Source organism: Benincasa hispida, chromosome 2, assembly GCF_027475165.1.
Source record: "Benincasa hispida cultivar pf3 chromosome 2, pf3_genome.v1.1, whole genome shotgun sequence".
NCBI classification, from domain to species: domain Eukaryota; kingdom Viridiplantae; phylum Streptophyta; class Magnoliopsida; order Cucurbitales; family Cucurbitaceae; genus Benincasa; species Benincasa hispida.
This window is the reverse complement of record NC_143479.1, coordinates 13,614,280-13,641,650: the sequence shown is the minus strand read 5'-3', so window position 1 is coordinate 13,641,650 and position 27,371 is coordinate 13,614,280. Positions and strand designations below refer to the sequence as shown.

General features: G+C 37.2%; 1 protein-coding gene and 1 non-coding gene across 2 annotated transcripts; one reads left to right on the top strand and one right to left on the bottom strand.

Annotated features, from left to right (window-relative positions):
• Positions 1 to 4,452: 4,452 nt before the first annotated feature.
• Positions 4,453 to 4,559, bottom strand: LOC120072372 (small nucleolar RNA R71). Its single transcript, XR_005480436.1, has one exon. It is a non-coding gene; the product is annotated as a small nucleolar RNA R71 (small nucleolar RNA).
• A 13,467-nt stretch (positions 4,560 to 18,026) lies between these two features.
• UBC27 (ubiquitin-conjugating enzyme 27) lies at positions 18,027 to 20,728 on the top strand. Its single transcript, XM_039023693.2, has 5 exons — positions 18,027 to 18,492; positions 19,423 to 19,471; positions 19,872 to 20,031; positions 20,155 to 20,244; positions 20,358 to 20,728. The coding sequence occupies exons 1-5, from the start codon at positions 18,315 to 18,317 to the stop codon at positions 20,463 to 20,465; spliced, it is 585 nt and encodes a 194-aa protein (XP_038879621.1). The 5' UTR covers positions 18,027 to 18,314; the 3' UTR covers positions 20,466 to 20,728.
• The last annotated feature ends 6,643 nt before the right edge of the window (positions 20,729 to 27,371 follow it).

Sequence of the window (27,371 nt, the reverse complement as noted above, 5' to 3'; positions counted from 1 at the left end):
AGCTTGGCCTGGTCCTTTGTGACGTTAGTGAGGTGTAGCATTGGCATTAACCTAGAATACACCAATGCATGCCAGATCTGGCTAGAGACGGACATATCCGTATCCCTGAATCTCACTGCCACTCCCCTGGACCTGGCCTACTGAACTCCTGGACCACACAAGATCTGAATTATCTCATCCTCTAGGAACTGACGAGACCAGAACTTGTTGTACTCATTATTGAAGTCACATAGATCGTAGTCTTCGTTGATGCGGGACGACGAAAAAGGGACCCTAACACCTCTAACCAATAAGAAGTCCCTACTCTTGGTGTAGAACTCCTTAACTAGGGGAACAACTGCCTCACCAGAACAGCCGGCCAAAGACTCCCACCCCCTCTCCTGAATCTCTTCAGTGATGTGTGGGTAGTAATTAGCCTCCAAGGTTAAGGCTCTCTCTGGAACTAGACTCCTAGAAGACACTACATAATGGTATCTATATAAAACCTCATTAAAACTAAACCTAGGGTGCCAAAAGCTGCCTCGTGGTTTTGCTCGGCCCCACTGGAACTCGTCTCACTTCTTCCTACTCTTCTAGAACCCATTCTAAAAGATTTTAACAAATGGCGAACACAAAATTTGGTATCCTAGGCATTCCCACAACTCTCCCTCTAAACTATCAACTCACAAACCACCCAAAAACTCTCACACTCAATCAAGTTCAACCTGCACGAAGAAAAAATCCCAACCATTCACAAATATATTCAATATCCACAACATCCAAATCTTCAAACTATATAAAATCAAGGAAGGATCTATGCAATACCAAGAAATCTCCTACCATTCACTATCAATATGCAATAACAAGCAAGGAATGGAAAAAAAACGTACACTCGAAGTGGAGAAACCTGAAAATGCCAAGAACTTGCTAGACTTTCAAGTTTTGAGAAAAACCCACAACAATGGCTTTAGATCTGAAGCAAAACGTGGGGATTTGGAAGAGATTGAAGGGGAAAATGTGTTTTGGAAGTAAAATGATGAAGAAATGGAGAAAAAAACATGGGTGAAGAGTGCTTGAAATCGAGAGAAAATGGAAGAATAATGTGGAGCAACAAAGCAACACAGTGTTATAACGTTGTTCTGCTTCACAGCGTTGCGATGCCATGCCTTAATTTTTTTGAATATATATATACATACACTTTAATTAAGACCTAGAAATTTTAAAACCTTAGAATTTAAAACCCTAAAAATATAATAAATAAATAAATAAATCTAACCTAAAAAAAGAAAACTTTTAAAACCTGGTTGCCTTTAGGAAGCACAAATTTTTAACATTGGTTGCTCGACGTAATCTATCTCTCTATCAAGGTATAAAGAAATTCTCGTATTTCTCTGGTCCCTTCTTGGATGAGTCAAGATAGCTTGTAGGGGCTATAAGGTTTCTCATCTTTTGAAGAGAACCAGGAAGGTTGAATTTGGGTTTTTTGAAATATGGTAAAAAAGAAAAAAAATTAAATAATCGAAAGACTCAAGTGACTCAAAAGAATCAAAAGAAAAAAAAGACATAACTGACTCGGGAGGACTAGCGGAACAAAACTCTAGTATATACGAAATACCAGAAGTTAGAACAGGGCGAGGTCTTTTCACCTCTAACTCTATCACTTGGGTGTCGTTAAATGTAGGCATAGAATTCTCCTTAGCCTCAAAAACTGGCAAGCATAGAGGGACGTCCTCATCATCACTAGAGTAGTAGCACTTTGTAAAGAACTTGGCCTTTGAGGTATAGACGATGCATTGCTCTAAGGTGCTTTCCAGTTCCTACGTGGTCTCTGTTAGCTGGGCAACATGGATGATCAATCCTTGCTGCTGAGCTTGAAGATCCTGCTAAGACTGAAAAGAACTATTAGCAAGTTTAGAAATTGAAAATTCCAAATTCATCTTGGGCACGAATCTTTAGGAAGTGGTTCCTACTCCTCCATCGGGTCGATTTGGACTTCCTCATGCCTATGGGTCTTTAGAAAATCAAAGGAATGGTTTGGCAACAGCTCGTCCGGCCTCCCAATTGAAGTTGCAAGCCAAGCAACGAAGTCATTTAGACTTTGCAAGTTAGTCTTAGCCTCTGCCTTGGGGCAAAGACTCTCCTACTGGATGCATTTGAACTCTTGCTGCCTATGGAGGTTGTTCTGCTCAAGCTTAAAAATTCTGTTAGCAAGCTCCATATCCAAATCCTGTAAAGACATACCTGACCTCGAAGACTGAACGTGAGTCAACTCGTGTGGTATTGTGAAATCTTGGCCGCCAAAGCCCTGTTTCCATCCTGAGTATCTATGGTCAAAGGATTCACCCCGCAAAGGGTCGTGAGGTTCATAATCCCAAGGACCATAACACCCCTCCTCGGTAAATCCATGTGGTGCTGGCATCCACTGCAACCTCGGGCATGCTTGCGTGGAATGCCCTTCAAGTAGGCAAATCTCACACACCTCTATTTGTTGCGATCTTCTTTTCACCAAGTGGCCAACCAAGGAAGTCAACTCGGTAAGCTCGTGGCAAAGGCCACTTACCTTGTCCTCGAAATTTGCAACTTGACCTTTGGACGTCGAAGATTGATTTAGAAATCCTACCATGCTTAACTGACACAAAAAGAAAAGAAATCAAAGCAAAAGAAACTTTAACTAAAAACTAACTAAGAAAAACTAATTTCCTTCTCCAGTAACGACGCCAATTTGGCAGGTCGATGGATTCACTATCGTTCGTAAACCCGCGCCTACGCAAATAATATTTATAAATCACCAAGCTAACTACTTATACTAACTAGTAGTGCAAGGGCAAGTTCAGGGTCGAACCTCAGAGAAGCACAGAAGATTAGTTCATCAAGTTTGTTTTCAGTTAAAGTGATAAATGGGGGGATTGGTATGATTCGATAATTGAAATTGCGTGAAAATAAAAATACAAGAAAAGTAAATTGAAATGCAATTAACTGAGATGTCTTAGTTTAGAGGAACGAATTTACCCAACGTAATTTAGATCATTGACCCAATTTATGACTTAAATTTCTTGTTTATGCATAGCTCAATTGATTGGAATCCCAACTAATGGCCCTAATTATCTAATTAGTCAAAATGCATAGAAAACGAATCCACTCCATACAAATTAACGAAACGCATTAAGATCTAGAGATTACGCTAAGATGAATGTTAATTGCCATCGTCTAATTAAACAATCAATGCAGTTTTTCTCCAGGTTGCTAGGAATAGTCCTTTTTGCCTAACTAACCTATTGCTTCCATGGGATTATCCTATAAATACGTGTCAGGTATTATAAGGTAATCTTAAAAGCATTAAAATTACATGACAAAATTATTGGGCATCAATCAAGAATCCAAATCATGCAATTCATACATATAGATTCAGAACAAAACCCATAAACAAGTTCGAATTAATCATTAAATTAAAATCTCATAAATTACATCAAGTTCTGATAACTGGTAGAAATACAAGTTATTAAAGCTCAAATTATTAAAACAATGGGAGAAAACGATGATAAAATAGGCAATATTACGATTGAATGCGCTAAACTAAAAGAAAATTGTGATCGCTAACGATCATCGCGTAAAAATAGTTACATTGCATTATTCTGTGCAAGTATAATGCGATGGCGCGTTTGAGTTTGCGATCCAAGGGTACCTCAAATATGATCGCGTAAAGACCTTACATAAAGGCGACAACATAATATAATTATTAAAACTTGTATGATCATCGCATCCACACATCCCTACATCGCATGATAAACCAACGCATAAAGTTTTTGGCACCGTTGTCGGGGATTATGGTATAGATTGCACTAACATCAAACCTCTTGATATTTGTTGCTTTCGATCTTTGTTGTATCACCATTCCACTTGCGAAGGAAGAAACAAGCATCGTATGAGCAAAGGACATACTCCGGAGCTCAAGTACGACTCAGAGATTGAAAGAACTTTTCGCGAAAGGCAGAGAAACAGACGTAAACGACAAGGAAGAGGTTACAGAATGGCTGAACAACCTGAGGAACGAGTAGCAAATGAAAACAAATGATGGAAAATCCTATCCTATTGGAAAATTATCGCAATAGACCCATCCGGGACTATACGTGACCAAACTTGTATGATTTCTCCCCAGGAATCATGAGACCATCATTGGATGGATCAAGGTTCGAGATGAAGCCAATAATGTTACAAATGATACAAACAGCAGGACAGTTTGGAGGACGGCGTGGTGAAGATCCGCATGCCCATCTACGAAGCTTCATTGAAATTTGCAACACTTTTATGTTCCCTAATATTTCCCCAAAAGAGGTTCGACTTACGTTATTTCCATTTTCACTATGCGATAAAGTAAGAAAATGGGCTTACTCTCTCAAACCAAGAGAGATAACATCATGGGAGTAAGTTATGGAGAAGTTTATGAAGAAATATTTTCCTCCTACAGAAAATGCCAGAAGGAGGAAATTGATCCCCAATTTCGAACAAGAAGAAGATGAATCACTCAGTGACATATGGGCGAGATTCAAGAGACTAGTACGCGATTGCCCACATAATGGATTGTCGGATTGCCTCCAAATGGAGATTTTTTTATCATGGACTCAACTCTACATCGCAGACAGCTGTCAATGCGGCAACAGCAGAAGGTCTGCTGGACAAAACATATGATGAAGCAAAGAATATTCTTGATCGCATCTCGAAAAACCACAAAGATTGGCAAGAAAGCGATCAAAGAACAAAGCCCATAGAAGATAATGCGAGGGTGCCATCACATCATTACAAAATCAGATGAATGTGATGATAAACTTGTTGCAAGGCATCACAATAAACAATTCAGGAACTCGAAATGGGCAAGTCAATGCGATAGAGTAAACAAGTACCAGTTATATGAAGAATCACATTCTTTTGAGGAATGTCCACGAAATCCTCAATCAGTTTACTTTGTCAAAAACAATCCTTTTTCAAACATTTACAACCCGAGGTGGCGAAATCACCCTAATTTTTCTTGGAAGAACAACCAACAACAAGGCAGTCAGCCTATGGCTCAGAGAGAGGGACCGCCAAGGTTTTTCCATAGAACTAATGGACAACAGCAACAGCAAGCTAGCATCTCTCAAACACCATCCTCATCATTCCTGGAAAACTTGTTGAAGCAATACATCGAAAAGAATGAAACAATTCTTAAAAAATAAGCTACATCCATCCGCAATTTGGAAATTCAAATAGGAAAAATTGCGGGAGAGCTAAAGAACAGACCCTACGGAACATTGCCTAGCTCAACCGAGCTTCCACGCAATCCAGGGAATACAAGGAAAGAACACTACCAAGCAGTCACCCTAAGAAATGGATCGGCGACAGTAGAAGCCATAAAGGAGCTTGCAGAACCAAGTCAAAGGATTAACATGTAATTGAATCAAAGAAACCTCTATCGCAGATTGAATCAAAGGAGTCCGAAACTACGGAACCAGAAGATGTGATCACCTCTAAGCCTCCAGACCATGAAACATTGAAAGTACAGCTACCTCAATTTCCTCAAAGATGAAAAGAAACATAACGATGAAGGCCAGTATCAGTGATTCTTGGAAATATTGAAACAATTGCACATCAATATTCCATTCATAGAAGCGATAGGGTAGATGTCCATGTATGCGAATTTTTTTAAAGACATTGTCTCAAAGAAGAGAAGCACAGAAAGATTTTCCATGGTGGCATTGACACAAGAATCCAACACTATAATCCCACCAAAGATGCTCGGCCCAGGCATTTTCATAATACCCTGCTCAATAGGAGGAATCTATATTGGTCAAGCATTATGCGATCTTGGGGAAAGCATAAACTTAATGTCCCTTTCAATCTTCAAAAGATTGAATGTAGGACAGCTAACACCCACAACAGTGACTCTTCAACTCGCCGATAGATCCTTGGTGCACCCTGAAGGGAAATTAAAGGATATCTTGGTATAATAGACATATTCATTCTACCTATAGACTTCATTATCTTAGATTATAAGGCAGATAAAAATGTTCCATTCATATTGGGACGACCATTCTTGTCTACTAGTCATGCTCAAATAGGTGTGCACAAGGGAGAAATCACAATGAGCATCAACGAAAAGAAGCTCAGGTTCAATATTATCAAGGCAATGAAGTTCCCAGATGAGGAAGGCTTATCAGATTCTAATGATGAACACACTTGCGTTGAAGATTGGGAGTCTGAGTAAGAAAATAAAGAAAGAGAGGATGTGACAACATTCATAGAGACTTGCCATGCAATAACAGAGATATTGAAGAATGAAGAAATGCTGAATTTGAATGAAGAAAGAAAAGCACAGAAGCCCTCTTTAGAGCAACCACCTACACTGGAACTAAAAACTCTACCAACCTACTTGAAGTACGTATTTCTTGGCCAAAATGAAACCTTATCAATCATCATATCCTCTGCGTTACCTGAAGAAAAAGAAACTGCGCTCCTCAGTGTTCTAAAGAAATATATTAAAGCAATCGGATGGACGCTTGCAGACATTAGAGGTATCAGCTCGATGTATTGCATGCATCGAATTCGGCTTGAAGAAAACCAAAAGGGCTAGATAGAACCTTAACGTAGATTGAAACCTACGATGAAAGAGGTTGTTAAAAAAGAAATCATCAAATGGTTAAATGCCGACATTATCTCCTCTATCGCAGATAGCACATGGGTCAGCCCCGTGCAGTGTGTTCCCAAAAAGGGTGGGATGACAGTAGTTCTTAACGCAAACAACGATATGATCCCCATGAGGACCGTCACGGGTTAGGATTTGTATGGACTACAAAAAACTCAACGCGGCGACAAAGAAAGATCATTTCCCCCTACTTTTCGTTGATCAAATGCTCGACCGATTAGCAGTGAATGACTATTTCTACTTCCTTGATGGGTACGCAGGCTATAACCAAATTATGATCGCACTAGAGGATCAAGAAAATACCACGTTCACATGTCGTTATGGAACGTTCGCCTTTCGTCGCATGCCTTTTGGATTATGAAATGCTCCAAGTACGTTTTAAACGTGTATGATGGGGATCTTCTCCGAGTACCTTGAAGACTCAGTTGAAATCTTTCTGGATGATTTCTCAGTCTATGGGCAAACATATGAAATCTATCTGCAAAACCTGGAGAGAATACTAAAAAGATGTGAAGAAACTAATCTGGTTCTGAATTGGGAAAAGTTCCATTTTATGGTTAAAGAAGGAATTGTGCTCAGGCACAAGGTTTCGAAGGATGGGTTAGAAGTGGACAAAGCTAAAATTGAAGCTATAAAAAAACTTCCACCTCCAGCAAATGTGAAAGCTTTGAGGATTTTCCTAGGACACGCAGGGTTTTACAGAAGTTTTATGAAGGACTTCTCCAAAATCGCTCGACCCTTGAATGCGTTGTTGGAAGCTGATAGACCCTTTGATTTTGATTCACACTGTCTCACTGCATTCAAAACACTAAAGGACGCTTTGACTATAGCGCCAATTTTGATCGCACCCGATTGGGCAAAGCCATTCGAACTAATGTGCGATGCCAGCGGATATGCGATGGAGGCAGTCTTGGCACAAAAAGTAAAGACAATATTACACCCTATCGCATATGCTAGCAGAACACTAAACTCCACGCAAGCGAATTACACCACCACCGATAAGGAACTTTTAGCGGTAAATTTTTAGATTGAAAATTCAGACCTTACTTGTTGGGGTCAAAAGTGATAGTCCGCACAGACCATTCGGTGATAAGATATTTGATGACCAAAAAAGATGCGAAGCCTAGACTAATCTGATGGGTTCTCTTACTTTAAGAATTTAATATGGAAATAATTGGCCGAAAGGGAACAGAGAATCAGGTCACTGACCATTTATCGAGATTAGAAAATCCTGAAGTGGATCGCATCCAATCGAAGGTGAACGCTTCATTTCTTGATGAGTAATTGTTTAAGATTGAAGAACTACCCTAGTATGCATATATTGTCAACTTCTTGGTCTACAAACAATTCCCTGAAAACTACATATCCCATCAAAAGAAAAGGCTCATTCATGAATGCAAATTTTACTACTGGGACTATCCGAATATCTACAAAAGGGAACCAAACCAGATATTGAGACTCTATGTTCCAGAAACTGCTTTCCATCACATACTGTTTCAATGTCATGAATCACCCTATGGAGGGCATTTCGGTGGACAGCGCACAATAGCAAGAGTTTTGCAATGTGGGTATTATTGGCACACTCTGTTTAAGGACGCACGAAAATACTCCATGAAATGTGATAAGTGCCAATGCACTGGAAGCATTTCAGAAAAAAATTTGATGCCAATGAACATCATATTGGAGGTAGAACTATTCAACGTCTGAGGAATAGATTTCATGGGACCATTTCCATCGTCAAATGGTCATAAATACATTCTATTGGCTGTCGTCTATATTTCCAAATGGATTGAAGTTGTTTCATGCATTGCAAATGATGCGACAACAGTCTCTAAGTTCTTGCAGAAAAACATCTTCACTCGTTTTGGTACCCCACGTGCCGTAATAAGTGACGAAGGAACCCACTTTGTGAATTGCATTGTTAGTAAATTGTTGATCAAATATAATGTCCAACATAAGATTGCCACCGCATATCACCCCCAAACAAACGGGCAAGCAGAGGTTTCTAACAGGGAAATCAAGTCAATCTTAGAGAAGGTGGTGAACCAATCACGGAAGGATTGGACCATTAAACTGGATGATGCCTTGTGGGCATATCAGATTGCTTATAAGACACCCATAGACATGTCACCAAATGTGTTAGTGTTTGGAAAGGCTTGTCATCTGCCGTTGGAACTAGAATATAAGGCGATGTGGGCAGTTAAGAAACTTAACTTTGATCTTAAGGCTGCAGGAGAAGAGAGAAAACTTTAGCTACTAGAGCTGGACGAGTGAAGATTACAGGCGTATGAGAATTCCAAAATTTACAAAAAACGCACTAAGCGATGGCATGATAAGCGTCTTTGCGAGAAAACCCTCAAGGTAGGTCAAAGGGTATTACTGTTCAACTCTAGGCTGTGTTTCTTTCCTGGAAAATTGAAGTCGCGTTGGTTCGGGCCTTTCATAATCAAGGACGTATTCCCGCATGGAACGGTGGAATTGACCAACGAAGATGGGACCAACGCATTTAAAGTGAATGGACAAAGAGTAAAGATGTATCATGGAGGAGATTTCCAACGCGAAAAAACCTCCATTGACTTGTAGCCAGAATAAAGAAGAAACATTCAGTCCCTGCGATGATAAGCAACATACATTCATCTGGGACGAAGTATATCCTTTTGAGTATCCTTTTTGTTTTTTTGTCAAGAATCTATTTTACTCTTTGCATATTTACTCTTTATGATTGTCAATTTTTTCTTTCATACTTCTAATCTTTTTGATTTCATCATTTTGATTGCAATAAACGAATGCGATGGGGTAATGTGATGGGCTTAAAACACGTGATTGGTTCAATTTAAATAATAATAATAATAATAACATCAGCCTATCGCAATTACAATTTCAGAGAATCACAAGAAAGGATGCGATCACAATGATGCAGGCAAAAAAATTAAAGGGTTGTATCCTTCCTTGCCTAATCTAATCAATTTTTGTACTTCTCACTTTCAATTTAATATTGCTGAATTCTACTATCGCATTCTCTCTCGTTTGGCTCAATCCTGAATTTTTGATTGCTTTATTTAGTCGCCACATTCATTCTTTGCCCATTATGACTTCATTGATGAAATATATGCTTCTTTTTTTATCACAGGAACTAGTGTCAGATTAAATTTCAGGACAATCGATTCACAAAATATTTCTAAAATTTAGTGGTTTACCAGCTTTACTTCAAAACTATTTTTTCCAAAATTTTCTAAGTCCATTGCATGAATTATTTCGTCTTCAGCAATGAGACATTGCTTCATATTAAATTTGGAGGGTTCTATTTTCAGCCTTGTTATTTTCAGATGTTCAATTTAAAAAAAAAAAGAGAGGAGAAAGAAAAATAATATATAACATTGAGATCGGATCCTGCTAGTAGTTGGATGTTTGCATGACACCCGTGGGGGAAAGCTAAAACGAAGGTGGGAATCGTGATCAATGCAGAAGCTAAGTGATCGCAACTTTGCTACCAAATAAAAAGATGGGCATGAGTTTTGACTGAAAAGAGCGCCTCACTCATAGTTGAATGTCCACATGACACCCATGGGGGCAAGCCAAAACGATGGTTGGGCACTGATCAACGCAAGATCACAAAACGTATATCTAAATCATGTGAAGGCCAAAACTACATGAACACCCTAGTTTGAAGAAATTTGAAATAAATCATGCGATATCCTGAGAAATGAGTAAAGACTTTTTTTTTTCTAAGATTAAGCTCGCGGTCCCTAAAGGTTAGAAATATTTTAGGAAGAGATTAGGATAGAAATTAATAAGGCATTAGTTCAACGATTTGAATAAGGCACCATGAGAAGCCTAGACAGGGTGAAGGCGATTAAAATTTTGAGAAATCTTTAGTTTATGCTTAAGGGCAAGCATTGTTTTAAATTTAGGGATGTGATAACTGGTAGAAATACAATTTATTAAAGCTAAAATTATTAAAACAATGAGAGAAAGCGATGGTAAAATAGGCAATATTACGATTGAATGCGCTAAACTAAAAGAAAATTGTGATCGCTAATGTTCATCGCATAAAAACAGTTAAATTGCGTTATTCTGTGCAGGTACAATGCAATGGCGCGTTTGAGTTTGCGATCCAAGGGTACCTCAAAGATGATCGTGTAAAGACCTTACATAAAGGCGACAACATAATATAATGAAACATGATGGGATGTAAAGCTGATAACGGTCAATTCGAAAATATAGTTGACGGGCATTGAAGACCATACCGTTACAAATACATTGAACTTCAGGTGACTATCAGACGACGCAACAGGGTATGGAAATTAATGTTGCCCATCCACACAATCATTAGTGAGAAGAACTGCTTTTCTTAGAAGTCTATAAATACCCAATGTTACCAAACCAACGAGAGCGCATGAGATGGCAAGGCAGAGCCGAGGGAAGGGAATTCGTAAGAAAAAAATTAATTTTCAGAGAGGTCGAGAGACTGCCGAAAACAGCACGAAGAAGAGACACCCAACCCTTGCAAGAGCAAGATTCTACAATTCGGAAAGGAGTTGAAGTGATAAGAGTAGTGTAAAAAGCCAGAGGAAGCAAGACATAGCTTACCTGGCTTGATACTTCTTACTCCATTTATTGTTTTGTACTTAACACTTTATTTGCAATAATGGAAACTTCATTTCAATTTATGATCAGTTTCTCCACACCATACATGAGTACCTAAATTTGTGAATATGTTGAGAAGTATTTGGAGTACTTGAGAGAGTAGTCTAAGGATAGAATCTAGGCTCAGGAGAGTCGGATTAGATCGCATAAGCAAGAGTAGAGACTTAGAAATAAGTTCTATCTGCTACATTCCGTACACACTGCATGCATTCTAGAAATAGAAGATGTGGTATTATGTATTGAGAAATGTAGTGCTTAATATTTGTGTATATCATGATCGCATGACTTGTACAAAATCTTAAAAAATGTTAGCTAAATCTCTTCTCAACCCCTTCATCGCATACTTGTCACAATACCACCTGTTCATCGCTCCGCATATTCCATCGCATTAAAAAATCTAAATTAAATCACCATCTACTTCTTTATCATCATCGCAATAGAATCATAGAGTCCGTCGCATATCTATTTAGTAATCCCTGCGTTCAACCCTGGGCTTACCAGGATCCTAAGAAGGCTTATACTTGGGCTTTGTTAGGAAAACTTGTATGATCATCGCATCCACACATCCCTATATCGCATGATAAACCAACACATCAAGTTCCTCCAAATTCCTAAACTAAGAAACCAAAATCTTACCTTCCCATGGGAGATAAGAGGTTACAATCTGGAATTACTCGATTAACTACTAAAGAAACACCCCAAAATACAAGTGGATAAGGGAAAAGAAAGGGGAAAATCGGTTGTAAGCTGATGGTGGGCATCCTTTTTTGACCTAAAATGGGAAGAGCTTATATAGGGTAGGGTCGCAGCGTTGCAACGCTACTTAGTGCACGTGTCCATCACCATGTTCACAGCATTGCAACACTACAAGCAGCATTACAACGCTGCCCTGTTTCGTCCAATACAAGTAGCTACTGCCCTATAGCATTGTGCAACACTCGTTTGAGCATTGCAACGCTCCGTCTAGGGGTGTTTTCGTCCATTCACGTCCCTTTGAAGCCCAATTGCTCAAATTAGCTTCTGATTGCTTCAAATTAATCTCAAATAGCTCGTAACGACCGATTCTACCTCCAAGATGCTCGATACCTACAAAATCATCAAATAAACACATTAAACGTAGTAATGACTGAGAATTAAGCAGAGAAAAATAGCACATTTTCGGTGCCATCACACCCCCTCCCAGATTACCCTCTTAATTCAGAAAAGAATGTGACGATAGCAGTTACCAACCCTTTTGTGACACTTACTACCTAACTGACCTCCTTAACCTGCTTTGGAAACCCTAGAAATATATTTATAACATACAGTAAGCTTTTAGAACTTTAAACAACTTTAACAGTCTCTAGGGTTCAACAAACAACATAGTTACATCTTATATACATAAACAAAGTTCAATGGGTCCCAACACTTAACATTAGTCTCTAACACGAGCACACATATGTATAGACATTTACAAGTAAACACCTAAGTTTCTCTTTTTCCTTGTTCTTTAACTGGAGTCTTTGAGTGGTAGAGCAGTAGTGTAGTTAACCTTTGGGGAATTGATCACTACCTAAGGAAAAGAAAACATTTAAAACGAGTGAACTATTAGCCCTGTGAGTGACTAATAAATCATAAACATCATGCTTTGAATTGAAAACCACCAAGCAAACTTATACTTAATACTTTCTTAAAACATAACATACCTAACTGAAAACGTTATGTAACTTAACCCTTTAGTTGAGAAAGAACCCTTTTGCTCAATCTCTCCATGTCATACCTTAGTTGGTGTGGAGTGTTCTCAACACAACCAACGTCAATTCTACATACGTGCACGTGGTAATAATTAAGTATCGTCATACCTTAGGTACTAAGCCCAGATACCTTCTCCTAGTCCTTCAGTATCGACTTTAACATATTCATCATAAAACTCATTCATTGAAGAATTTATACTCGAAAGCATAGTAGCATGAACATGAGCTTTAATATCTTTAACATATAAACATAAGCCTTTAACGCATGTTTTGTGTAAGTAAAGCACATAAATACTTAAACATGCCTTGTGAACTTCGTTTAGTTAATCATGTGTTAATAGCTTTTAAACTTAGTTTGCTTGGGAAAACATTCTTTAAGTAAACTAGCATGAGTCATAAAAGCATGAGTTATTGAAACATTGAGAAAACATTCCGTTTTTCACTCACAGCCTTGGGCGTTCCTCCTAAGGTTGATAGGCTTCTCCTATTGGCGTTAACCCTGTAGAGATAGTAAACATATTTAGCTCATGCTATTGGTTTACTTGTGAGACTATCTCTCCTAAAGAAGCTTAATATTTATCTTTAAACATCTCTTTCTACCTCAATGCATACCTTCTTATGCGTTCAATGCTTAGGAAAATTCTTGGTTACTTGGGCTAAACCATGTGGCCATCTAGCACCATCCATGCACCAACGCATGCCTCATGCATTCACTCAGTCACGCACCTAGAGAAACCTTACGCTTAGCGCCTCGCGCACCTGGTTGCACAGCCTTGCTCTTACCTACCGCACAACCTATCACCTACATAGCGCCCCCTTGCACTCAAGGATTTAGCACACGCCCGTACCTTCTAACATATACCAATGCATCCTTACGTCCAGCTCAGCGCATGCTTTGCACTCAACCTGCAGCCTGCTTGGGTTGAGCTACTTGCTCGCTTAACGGTTGCAACTGTTTGCTTGTTTAACCAAAATTCCATATTAAACTTTGAGCTTGCATAACTAATTTTTTAGGTCTTTTCTTGGAAAACTTCCTTCTACAAACTTGTTTAAAAACATCTCAACTTGCTTACCTTAAATTTGGGCTCTGAATTCCTCTTGGTTTTGCTGGAAGCCTTCAATTTTCACCACTGGCCTAGATTCATCCGAGAGCCTAATCTTCTAGATGATCTCTTCAGATTTCACTTTGAATCCTTTGGAAATTCCTTTTGACAACCCTAGATCTTCAACTATACTCAACCCTTGCTCAAATGGCTCTGAAATCACCTCGAAAGCATGAGTATTTTGCTCAAACTGACCTTTTGAACTGAGGCATTCCTTTATATACTTGAGACTGCATGCCCACAATTCATCCTTAGGCTGAAAACTCACTCACTAAGTGGGTTTAGTTTTCCTAACCTTGATAGCTGGCCCAGTCAAGTCGGTGGTTAAGCTGTGATCACTTCTTAAACCAATGCAAGGCTCACCATCATCTTACCATCGCATGACACATTCAAACGCACACCCTTAATGCATCTTGCACCTGTCGCATTGCCTAAGGTCATCGCTTATCTTTTCTTGCCTGTAGCCTTTGCCTAAATAATGCATAGCCACATCTATATGTCCAAGGCCTCCTTGTGCTGCCGCACACATCCTTTCCCAACTAACCTCTCATGAGATTTGGCCAACGCATAGCCCATGCCTATCACATGGTAACTCACGGCCAACACTTAGTCATTTTCTCCATGCAACACGGCCATCATGCGCTCAACTAATCTCCAAAGGACATGGCTATCGCACACCTCAATAACCTTCAGTGTATGGGCTTCCAACGTATGGCCACATCTAGCTTCCACACTTAACCAAAATTTTCCTTACTAAATGTCATTAATACCTTGCTGCTCGAGAGCCATATTTCTCAATACTTAAAACTTTTCATTCTTCTAACCATCTTCAAGCTTTCCATACAAACATAATATTGGCTTTTACTTAACCTTAATTAACATATTAATTAACTCACTTAAGTAGAAAAATTAGGGTTCGGGGTTTACAGTCATTGTACTGTTGACTGGTTATATCCAATGGATATAAAGATATATCTGTAGTGCCAAGAGTGCAGTTATTGGTCTTTAGTGGAGTGCTTGATAGTTAATGGATAGTGAATAATTTAATTAAAAGAGTTTAATTAATTATTCACGTACGGTTGGAGCTTTAAGCTACAAGTCCATGAGGTTTCCTCTGTAGTTCAACGAGAATTAATGTGAATCAATTTTGGGATTAATTTGAATTATTCATGTTAATTGAGGGAACTAATTATATGTGATATAATTAATTTAATCTAATTATATATGATATGATTACTATAATATATTTGATACATTATAATATAAAGTTTATTTGAGAGAAAACAAATATTTGAATATGATTCAAATATTAATTATATGAATTTGATTCATATAATTACATTTAATATAAATAAGATTTATATTAAATGCCATTGGTGAGAGAATAGAAATTATAGGTTTTATATTGTATTTGATACAATATAGAAACTATAAGTTATGTGTTATATTTGATATAATGTATAGTTTAATATATATTATATGATAAGGTAGTTATCATATAAATATATATTAAATTGATTTATGGAAAATATATATTATAGTTTAATCTTTTCTCTCTTCTACGTGATAGTGGGGAATGTGGAGTGGGGGTTCTTTCTTCTCCTACTGATTTTCACAAAAAAATTTCCAGATTCACAAAAACGTTCTGAGAAAATCTAAATCCCATCACTTCCTCTCATCTCTCTAAAAACCACTTTTTTCAAAAATAGTCAGAGCCCACAAAACTACTGAATTCTCATCATAGAGAATATAAAGGAAACTATTTTAGTAGTGGCCATTTGGGAAAATTAAGGATTTCAAGTTCGTGTTTTTGCGGAGAAGAGGATACGTGAAGAAATCATTCTTTAAGGGTTAGTTCTCTCACCTTAATTCTCTTATTTCCTTTGTTTGCATGCGGTAAATTTATGACTATGCATAACATTTATACTATATAATTTTGATTCTATGAAAATAAATTTTAGATCGATCTCCACGCTTCCACTCAAGGACTTTCAAAGGTTCCTTCACCTCTAATGGCGATGAACCATCCCTGTGCTGGTGTCTGACATTCTGCTGAATTCTCCAAAGAGCTCCGATGGTGTCCGTGCGACGGTTGGGAAATTCAAACTTAACATGGACACGCGTGCCATCTTGACTTGCTATACATTGGACTGGGTGTTGTGATTCAGGATGCTACAGGGGAGGTTCTTGCTGCTCGAGCCTCTTTTAGTCATGGGTGTCTGTGTGAAAGCAAGTGAAGTTCTGGCTTTATTCGAGGGACTGAAATTTGTTGCTTCTTTGGATGTCTAGGCCTCGTAATCGAATCTGATGCTGAAATTGTGGTACACAATCTCCATTATATGAACTTTCCTTTCTCCACACATGTTGTGATTTATGCTAAGTTCCAGCTTTAATGTCAAGTTTGCACATCAAAAGTCTTCCTTTTGTTTCTAGGCATTATAATAGAGTGACCCATAAGTTAGCCCATTATGCTATTTTTGTCAAAAACTCATGTAATTGGACTTTAGACCTACCCATTTGGCTCTCCCAGATTGTGTGTCTTGGGAAGGTTATGGTGTTTGTTGGTGGTTTTGCAATGAAATGTTATTCTCCTTTAAAAAAAAAAAAAAAATTATATGGGGTTAATATTAGAAACATAGAAATATGAAATATTTGTTCAAGTTGATTGAAAATAAAAAGTTACAAATAAAAATAAATTAAAACAATTAAAAAGGAAAAAAAGGAAAAAAAAAAAAAATGGTGCCGCCTCCAAAGTTTGATCTCTAGGCCAGAGTTAAATAGACCAATTCTTCGGCTCTTGTACCAACTATGTAATCTGTGTTTAACATGAGAAAGCAACTAATATTTAATAAAAAAGCAACATACATAGATGTAAACATCATGGTTTGAGGGGGCATGCCGCTGCCTCTTAATAGATCCACTCTCGAGTCATGGTAAAATGTTTTCACTCAGTTTCATGGTTTCAACTTTGTTTGGAATGTTTTAATGAAAATCATTAAGTTTAGTTACCCTTTCAAATTTATTATTTCTTTTCATCAACATTTTTAGGAGATTCTAAACAAAAGTTTTGTTTTAACTCTCACTAAATTATCTTCACAATGTTTTATTTATTTAGTAAAAAAAGTTTTATCTTAAAATTGTCAAATAGTTTGATTTTTTGAAAATTATATTCATGATAGTAATGAGTCCAATTTGAATATTTTACACCATGTGCTGGATTGATCACAATAATCTATTCTTTCCAACAATCTTACTATCCTTTCCTTATTTCATTTTTGTCAAAAGAAAAAAAAGAAAAAAAGAAAAAAATCAATTTATACCCCTAAATTTGGATGTTGTATCAAATTAAACCATAGACTAATAATTGTATCAATTAAAAACGAGTTGTATTAATTTAAACCCCAAACTAATAATTATATTAATTTAAACCCTCTACTATTATAATTATATCAACTTCTTAAACCCTTTATTATATTTTAATACATTTATGAAAGATTAGAGTTTAAATTGTTATGTTTATGAAAATCAAGGGGATTGTTTTTAAATATAGAAAAATGAATAAAAATATTTACAAAACATAGCAAAATAGACATCGATATACTATCAGTATCTATGAGTGATATTGTTAGACACTAACGGAAGTCTATCCATGTCTATCAACGTCTATCGTTTTGAAATTTTGCTATATTTTATAAATATATTTTTAGGAGTTTTATCATTTGAAATAATTTTTGTAATCTATTGTGTAAATTGATACATTTATAAAATTTAAAATTTAAAATTGATATAATTATTAATTATGATTTAAATGGATATTTGAAGATTTAAATTGATAAATTTGAAAATTTAAAAGAGTATAAACCGAGATACGGGGCATGTTAACGAAACGGCCTCTTAAAGCAGGAAGTAAAAGGAAACAAAAAAAAAAGAAAGAAAAAAGAGCAGAGAAGATTGGAAGAGATAGTAGTGGGGTCGGTAGGGAAGGCATAATTCTGTGCGACAGAAAGAAGGGAGAGAGTGAAAGCGAAACCAGGCAACGCAACCGCCTTTTCGCTTCTTCAATCTCCAATCTCCAACCTTGCAATTTTCTTTTTTATTTTTTATTTTTTATTTTCAGTTCTATTAGGGTTCCTTCTCTTCTTCTCATTTATCGATCACTCAGTCACGAAGAAGAAGATGATAGACTTCGCTCGCGTCCAGAAGGAGCTCCAAGAATGCACTAAAGACATCGAGGCTTCTGGTATTAGAGTCACCCCTAAAGCCGATAGTCTTTCCCATTTGCTCGGCATCATTCCTGGTCCTATCGCTACTCCTTATGAGGGTGGAACCTTCCAAATTGATATCACATTGCCAGGTGCCTCTTATTACCCCTTTACTCTTCTTCTTCTTCTTCCGCTTATTCTTTGCTGTGCGCTTAAGCTAAATGGTCTCGATCAGATTTCTATTAGGGTTTCCATTTATTTATTTATTTATTTTGTAGTGTAGCTAATGATAATGATCTGCTTTGTTATCTTTATGATTTGGTACTTTTCCCTGAAAATTGTCATTGACAAGTTCATGATTCTGTAATTATAAATTATAATTTCAGTTGGATAAACATCTTTTGAATAGCTAAATAAAAGACTATGTAAAATAAAGAGATTTTTGTACGAAACACCCATTCTCAAAGCCTTTGTGCGTTTTTTCACTTACAATTATTTTGTTACACTTCTTTGCTTGTTTAATTTTATTGAACCCGCTTATTTAACAATCCTGTTATGCATTTGAGGCATATATAAAATCATTCTCCTGTAAGAACTTTGTGGAAAGAACCATTCCTTGCTCTATTGAAATTTTGTGGTAAAAGATTGTAAATTGTCCAAGTGTCTTCCGCGACTTTTAATCATGTTCCCTTGGTTTCTATAACATATCATTACTTGTTTGACTGGCTGCTTGCTATAATTTCCATGAGTGGAGTCTTTGAACTCAATGTTTTCTAAAGCTTAAGGATAATAATGCAATAGCACTCTAAGTGAGGTACGTTGTTTGTGAGGTGCAATAGAAAAATATTATACTACATAATATGAAAATGAAAAATGTAAGACATTAGAGCTTCTGAAAGTTTGTCTAAAGAAAGTAACGAGGGATTTTGGAGGATATTTCTTGGCTTTAAAAATAAAAAATGCTGAGGCTTTATGATATGCGCTTCAGTGAACACTATATAACATGGGAAACTTGCCTAAGCACACTTCCAAAACACTGCTTTATCTAACCCGTGGGTTTTTTTTCCTTTTTTTCCTTGCAGATGGGTATCCATTTGAGCCCCCCAAAATGCAATTTGCTACAAAAGTCTGGTAAGGATGATTTATGTGTGACTTCCTCTCTTCTTACGTCTGCTGAGCAGACAATGTTGAGATCTCTTAATTGTGCATAGAATGCATTCGTGTTTAGTGGATGGAGTTGCTTTTTAGAGAACATTTATGTGTATATATGTATATTTTGATTTAATCAAATAATATAAATATATATATATATATATTTTGGAAGTGGAGATTTTGGAGATCATCAATTGTGCATACGATGTTGTGGTTTTCTTTCAACATGTTGACCTAGCTATGCATTTTGAAATTCTCTCTCTCAAAAATGTTTTAATCATAAAGTAGTTTGTGACTTCATATTAATGGCTTAGTTCTATATATGTATATGAGGTTATACTGAAACTTTAGAGTTTGTTTGATCTATTATGTTTTGAAGGCACCCTAATATCAGTAGTCAAAGTGGTGCAATTTGCCTGGACATTTTGAAGGATCAGTGGAGCCCAGCACTCACGCTGAAGACAGCCCTGCTTTCTGTGCAGGCATTGCTATCTGCTCCTCAACCTGATGATCCTCAAGATGCTGTCGTAGCTCAACAGGTATTGTTAAGTCTATCTTCACTGCATGGATGTTCGTTCTTTTTGTTATTGAAGATATTAACTTTAGATTCTATCAAAATAGATTTTAACTTCAGTATGTCATGCCATTACATATTGCTGCAGTATCTTAGAGACTACCAGACTTTTGCTGGCACAGCACGATATTGGACAGAAACTTTTGCCAAGACGTCATCTCGTGGGGTGGAAGAAAAGGTTAAAGCCTTAACTTTGGTTTTGGGTGTTGTGTGCATGATAAATCATATAGTTCTTTCATTACGCGTGTGTTTTTGTGTTCACTGAAGATTGATGTGAAAGAAATGGCGCAGGTTCAGAAACTTGTGGAGATGGGATTCCCGGAGGCTCAAGTAAGGAGCAGTTTGGAAGCTGTGGGTTGGGATGAAAATTTGGCTTTGGAAAAGCTCTGTTCCGGCTAAATTCTCACTCGGCCACCTACGAAACATAGGAGTACATACTTGATCCAAAGGGTCGCATTTATATTATAGTTTTTTTAAAAAAAAATTTAAAATTTTAATTTCTGTTTCAAGTTGCTATGTCCTCATTTTTAATGTGGAGGGTCTCCTTAACCTGTCCCCACCAATTCCCCTATCATTTCTCTTCACGGATCTCGCATCAAGTTCTGATCTGCTGTTGAGTTTCAGTTTTCATTACTTATTTAATTCAAAGTTTCTTTTCTTAATTTGAAAAAGTACATGGATAATAGTTTCCCCCTAAAATTCAAAACAGAGGATATTATCACTAGAAAAGATTGTCAAACATTTTTCTTGTTCAAAAAGTAATAGGTTGTTTTCTTCCAGCTATGAAGATTGGCATTATTGAAAATGTTATGAGATATATAGTAGTAATGGTATTTTTTTTTTTTTTTTTGTTATGGGTTAAGTATCTTTCATTTTCAGGAAATATTATAATTACACATTTAAGTTAGATAATGGTAGTACTGAGGACTGTTTTTTTGTAGTAATGTAGCGTAGTTTGAGTAACCCAGGACAGATATCATATCTTTTTCTCGAAGTAGATTTTCGAAGTTTCAATCATCAATTTGTTGAGTAAAGAAAAACATAGAAAGAGGCAAAATAGTCGAATAAAGTCGGCTTAAAAAAGTTTCAGGAAAAAGAAGTATATACTTTGAAATTTAAATGGATCTTTTTATAATTAATTGTCATGATCATTTTCATTTCCACATTTCTGTCTATTTTAATTCCTCCATTAATCGCTTTCTCCACGATGTTTTCTTAATCCTTTGGTGATTAATATGAATTAAACAAGTAACTTAATCAGTGCTAAAGAGATAAAAATGTTTAGTTAAAGCATGTTAGACGGAATCTTCACTTGTGAGAGCAAAAGTGAAGATGTATCTGTTGAGAGAAGGTTAGAAGAAGTACTTCCAGAGATGGAAGAAACCTTGCGTTCACTACGTTCGTCCTTATTTCACCACAGAGATGTGGGAAACGTAGCCGATCATTGAGAGGTGTACGGCAAGGGAAAGGGAATCGTACTTATATCTTTAATGCAATTAAGAAACTTGCTCTGTTTATATTAATTATCCTTTCTCTTTCTGCTTCGCACATCAGCCTTTCCATCGCATAACACGATTCTTTGTATATTCTTCACAGTCAGTCTCAACCTTGGTATCTTGTATCATGTAACCTGTATCTTGTATCATCATAGCTTAGGTTTATTTTATCGCACTTTACTTTTATCGCAATTTACTTTATTATCGCATTTTTCTCGTTTATCTTTACTTTTCTGCACAATTTACTCTATCGCATTTTTAAATGCCTGTACACACAACTTTTATTAAATTGAAAAACCCCTGATCGCATATATCACAAATATAACGCAATTAACCTAAAACAATCCCTGTGTTCGACCTCGGATCACATCGAGAAACTTACAGTGAAATTCTACTTGGTTTCAACGTAAGGAAACTTGTGACAACGCATGGTATACTACAAGATTCTCATAAATAACGCATATCTAGAAGTAGTATCACATAAATTAAGTGTGTGTGAATAAGTATAACACAACATCCACATTCCATTTCCATTCCAAGTCATTGAGTTTATGGTAACATGAGCTTGTATGATCCATCATTCATCACAATCTATATGCCTATTTAGAATCACCGCATCTTAAGCGTTGTATGGCATCATCACATTTTATTCTTTCTTGCATCATTGTTTAGTTTATGCCATTACAATATACATAACCCACTGAGTATGTACCTCTTTCGTACATCTGGTTAAGTATACACCCCTTTCATATACACCTAACCTACTAAGTATGTACCTCTTTCGTACACCCCAGATCCTCTCTATAAAGGTAGGGATGCGTACACATAGTTAGGCATACACCTCGTTCGTATACACATAACCGATTAAGTATGTACCTCTTTCGTACACCCAGTACCCTCTGGGTATGTATCACTTTCATACACACCAGCCCTAGTACATATCTTTCATGTACTAGTGCCTTTGAACGTGCATCACTTTCATGCAGTCACATAGTCTGGAAAGGAAAAGAGATTACATCTAACTTCATATTACATATAACATTCACCTAATCATGAATCCTCTAAAATCTCCTGATCAAGGTCAGGCTAGTTAACCTCAACGTAATCTAGTATTAATGGATCCACTCTAGTACATCACTTTCATGCACTAACTCATGTAACAATCAAACATTTGAAATTTCATAATACATCATATAACTTACGCACTTTCATAATAAATCACATCAACAAAATGCTCCAACTTTCACCTAACTTTAAGACATTTCCGTAGTGGTGTTGCTTAACTCATAATTTAGGGTCATGCCCAATCGTCCTTTTAATATATTTCATAAAATTCTAAATCATGCTCATACATTAACGTGCTTCAGTCATATTATCACATGCTCATATATTTTTTTATTTTTTTTTAAACAATCTATTAAATCTCATAACAGTCAAAATTATCCTTGTAACTAGTCTTACAATCCTCAACATCAACAGATCAAATACAACCATATGGAATCACATACCATCTCATGCTAGCATTCACGTGTCTATGTGCATAAATAAATAATTCAGATCTCGTACCAGAACATACTTTGATCATATTATACTATTAGTCTATCATGCTATCATCCTACCATAACAATCATTTATCATGCTAGCATACATCTAATGCCTGGCCCGTGGGCAGTTCCAGTAGTAAGATTACTTACCTCTAATAACAAACTCTAGAAATTAGAAGCTCAACCTCTTTCCTTGCCCAATGGAACCTTAATCAAATAAACATGTAAAATAACTTTAATCCTTGTTGGTTGTTGTTCGAAATTTGGAGCTATTAAGAAGTGGGTAACTCAAATCTAATGTCGAAATAGAATAGGGAACTCTCGAAAAATTGTCAAAAAGGGGAAAAACGTTGTTGTTAGGGTGTTTTGATCATGCGAGATGTTGTTTAAAGTTGCTAGAAGTCGCAAGCGTTGTGACCGTTGAAGTTGTATGCTGCAATGTCAGAGGACATTGGTTGGAGATCCTAGGCATTGCCGTTGTTCATTGGAAGGAGAAAAAACGAACAGATGGGAGGTGGAGTTTGATTTTTAGAAAAAACAACAACAACAATAATAATAATAAAACAAAAAAGGAAATAAGTATAATTACATTTAATTCCTTTCCGTTTTACTATTAAATTCCATTACATTTAATTCCTTTCCGTTTCAAAAGAAAATTAATTCCTGCCATTAATTTCCAATTTGAATAATTTCACGCCAACAATTAAATTCCCGAACTTACACTTGAAGTCCAAAATTCCAAAAATTTCCTCCAACTAATAACAATTACTGAAGTTCCAAATAATAAAGTTACTGAAATTACATTATAACTAAAAAATGTGCGAGGTATTACAACTTTGCATACCGTTGTTTTCCCTCAGCGTTCCTAGGACTTTCCGAAGATGTTCCTCGTGTTCTGCCTCTGTCTTGGAATAAACCAAGATATCATCAATGAAAACAATCACAAATGTGTCCAGGAAATCCCTGAACACCATGTTCATCAAATCCATGAATACCGCTGGAGCATTGGTCAGACCAAAAGACATTACAATGAATTAGTAATGTCCATATTTGGAGCAGAACGTAGTCTTCGGGATATCACTGTCCCTCATCCTTAGTTGATGGTAACCTGACCGTAGGTCAATCTTGGAAAATACAGTAGCACCTTTTAGCTGGTCCAACAGGTCATCGATCCTAGGAAGCGGGTACTTGTTCTTGATGGTCATCTTATTCAATTCCCTATAGTCTATGCATAAGCATAACGATCCATCCTTTTTCTTCACAAACAACACTTATGCACCCCACGAAGAAACACTGGGTCGTATGAACCCTTTATTAAGCATTTCCTGCAACTGGACCTTTAGTTCTTTGAATTCGATCAGAGCCATTATGTACGGAGCTTTGGATATGGGAATAGTGTATGGCTCCAACTCGATCCCAAAATCAATCTCCCTTGGTGGAGACAACCCTGGAATTTCTTGGAAACACATCGAGATAATCTCTCATAACTGGTTCAGAGGTTAGAGCAATCTGGGCTTCACTAGTGTCAACTACAGTAGCCAAGATACTTCAGACACCTTGGTTAATCAACCTCTTGGCCTTTACAGCTAAAATCACCTTGGGCAAAACTACAGTCCCAACCCCCTTAAACTTAAAACTGGATTCCCTAGAAGGGGTTAAAAATCACCTCCTTACGAGAACAGTCTATGCTAGCATAGTTGGCAGCCAACCAATCTATGCCCAGAATCACATCAAAGTCATGCATGTCTAACACTATTAGAGTCACATCAAGTGTGCGATTCGCTATTTCTAACTGACACACTTTTATCTTTTCACTTGCTATCATAATTTCTCTTGACGGTGTAGATACTGATAAAACATAACCTAAAGGTTCTAAAACTAGCAGATCATGCTTTAGAACAACGATGAAATGAAAGAGTGAGACAAGCTAAATTCAAATAATGCCAAGGCATAGTGCCCCAAGATTGGGAGCGTACTTGTCACTACTGTTCCCGAATGCTAAGCTTCCCGACGATTGATGGCATAGACCCGACCTTGTTGCTACTGTCGGTTTGAAATACCTTGATGTGAACTCGGAGGTGACCCCCTGCACTTCCAGAACCACTACTAGGGCATTGGTTTGCCGTATGCCCTGCCTGCGTGTTGGGGTTGGTGCCCTAAAGTCTCGTGTCCTGTAACAATATGTATGAACACTGGTGTTGTTAATATATGATATTTACTTCACATCTTGTATTTTGCTCGGTTATTTGTTTTATTTGCTTTACCACAAACCAATAAACATAAAATCCCTGGTTATCTGTATGTGACTCAAGCATGTATATGGTGATATACAAGTGGATCATGTCTTGAGTGATAACCAAAATGGTCTGTAGTATATGTGGATATAGGAGGGAAACCTTATCCTGGTAACGCTACGGACGTGGATCGCTTTGTAGAATGGTCACAAGTGTTGTGACTTGTCACAGATGGTCTGATCTGATCATTCGTGTTGGGGACATGCGAGCGGGGGCGTTCTATACAAAGAATTTGTATAAGACCTGACCACGAAATGTTAATGTCTCGTTATATAACACCGTTCATGACAGAGACTTCACTTCACTAGGATGGCCATAGGTAACATGACCTCAATCTTGAGTGAGTTGGGAACTCCTGCCATTGAGGGCGGTCCTTTGATTTGTTTGGATGTGAGTGGCCAAGTCGCCGATTCAAACCTACCATTTTGGGGATTCGTCTGATTTAGAAGCTGGGAACTCAGCTACACAAGATAGAATTCACTCCTTCCCTGAGGTAGGAGCAAGTAGATAGATGGTTCCCTTAAGGGCTGATTCTGGGGCTTGAACGATGTGGCGCCATACACCTTCTCTTGGCCCGAGCGGTGTTCATACATAGTTGGACTATGTTGTATTGTTCATTGAGGAATCAGTAGTACTTAAGGAGTGAGATGTAACTATAGGGGCAAAACAGTAAATTACCCAGCTGTACTTACTAGCATCTGTGAAGGGTCATCGTACTCATGATTGGTTATATCCGATGGACACAAAAATATATTTGTGGTAAGAAGAGTTCAGCTGTTGGTCTTTAGTGGAATCACTGACAGTTAACAGATGGTAGATCTCGTGGCTAAAGAGTTTAGTCAGCTATTCACGTACCGTTGAAGCTTCTAGCCATAAGTTCATTAGGTCACCTAGGTAGCTTGGATAAAGTCGAGAACTAGTGTTTGGGTTAATTTGAAATGTTCAAATTGACAAGAGGAAGTTCAATTATATATGATATAATTGGATTGGTTAATTATATATGATATAATGGGCCAAATGTATGAGATACATTAATTTGGAGGAAATTAGATATAAATATGATTTATATCAAGTAGAGGAGAAAATACTATAATAGATATGTGATATCAAACTATAGGATATAAATATAATATGATTATATTAATTAATTAATTATATGATAATTAACTAATTTGTCCACCTTCGAACGTCGGAAGTGAGCTGCGTTGGTTATGGTAACCGACGGGCTAAAAATGAAAATCGTTTTCATTTTTCAATATCGTGCATTCATAATTTTCTCCTGCCCAAAAGAATTCGTGAAAGCGATCGCGAGAGCCTATACGATAGAAGCTCTGCCGTCTAAACGATCATCTACCTCACGACTTCTCTAAATGATCGTATAGGTTTTTCCTAAACGATCGTCCAGCCTTTTCTACACGATCATGTAGCTCTTTTATACGATAAGCACTTTCGCTATACGATAACACAGTTTATCTCCCACTTGCTTATCGTCTACACGACGCGTTGTCCTCCGTCCTTTACCAAACTCACCAAAACCCACTCTTTGGGTTTTCACTCTGAGGATACTCGGGTTTCACTAGTGGTGGTGTCGTTCCCACTACAGTGTTCGTGTTTATTCTGATCATGCTGTTGCAGTCGGCATATAGCCGGGTGTTGGTAGATCCATTGGACGGTTTTCGCTGCTTAGGGTTCAGACGTTCGAAGAGAGTCTTCAATTGGTATGAACCATTTCCCTGTTAGTTATTGTGTTCTGAGCATGCTGATAATTAGGTTTATATGCATAACTGTATGTATTGAATGTATATCTTTTGTATTTCGGTCACTGTGAAATCGAAGCGATCTGAACCCGTTCATGGAACTCTCGGTATGAGATCCTTCACTGTGTACATCTGAAGCAAGTCCCTGTGCCAATCAGACAGCATCCCCAATGCCGCTTCTCACACGACTTGCAAACCGGTCTTTCCCTCCAAA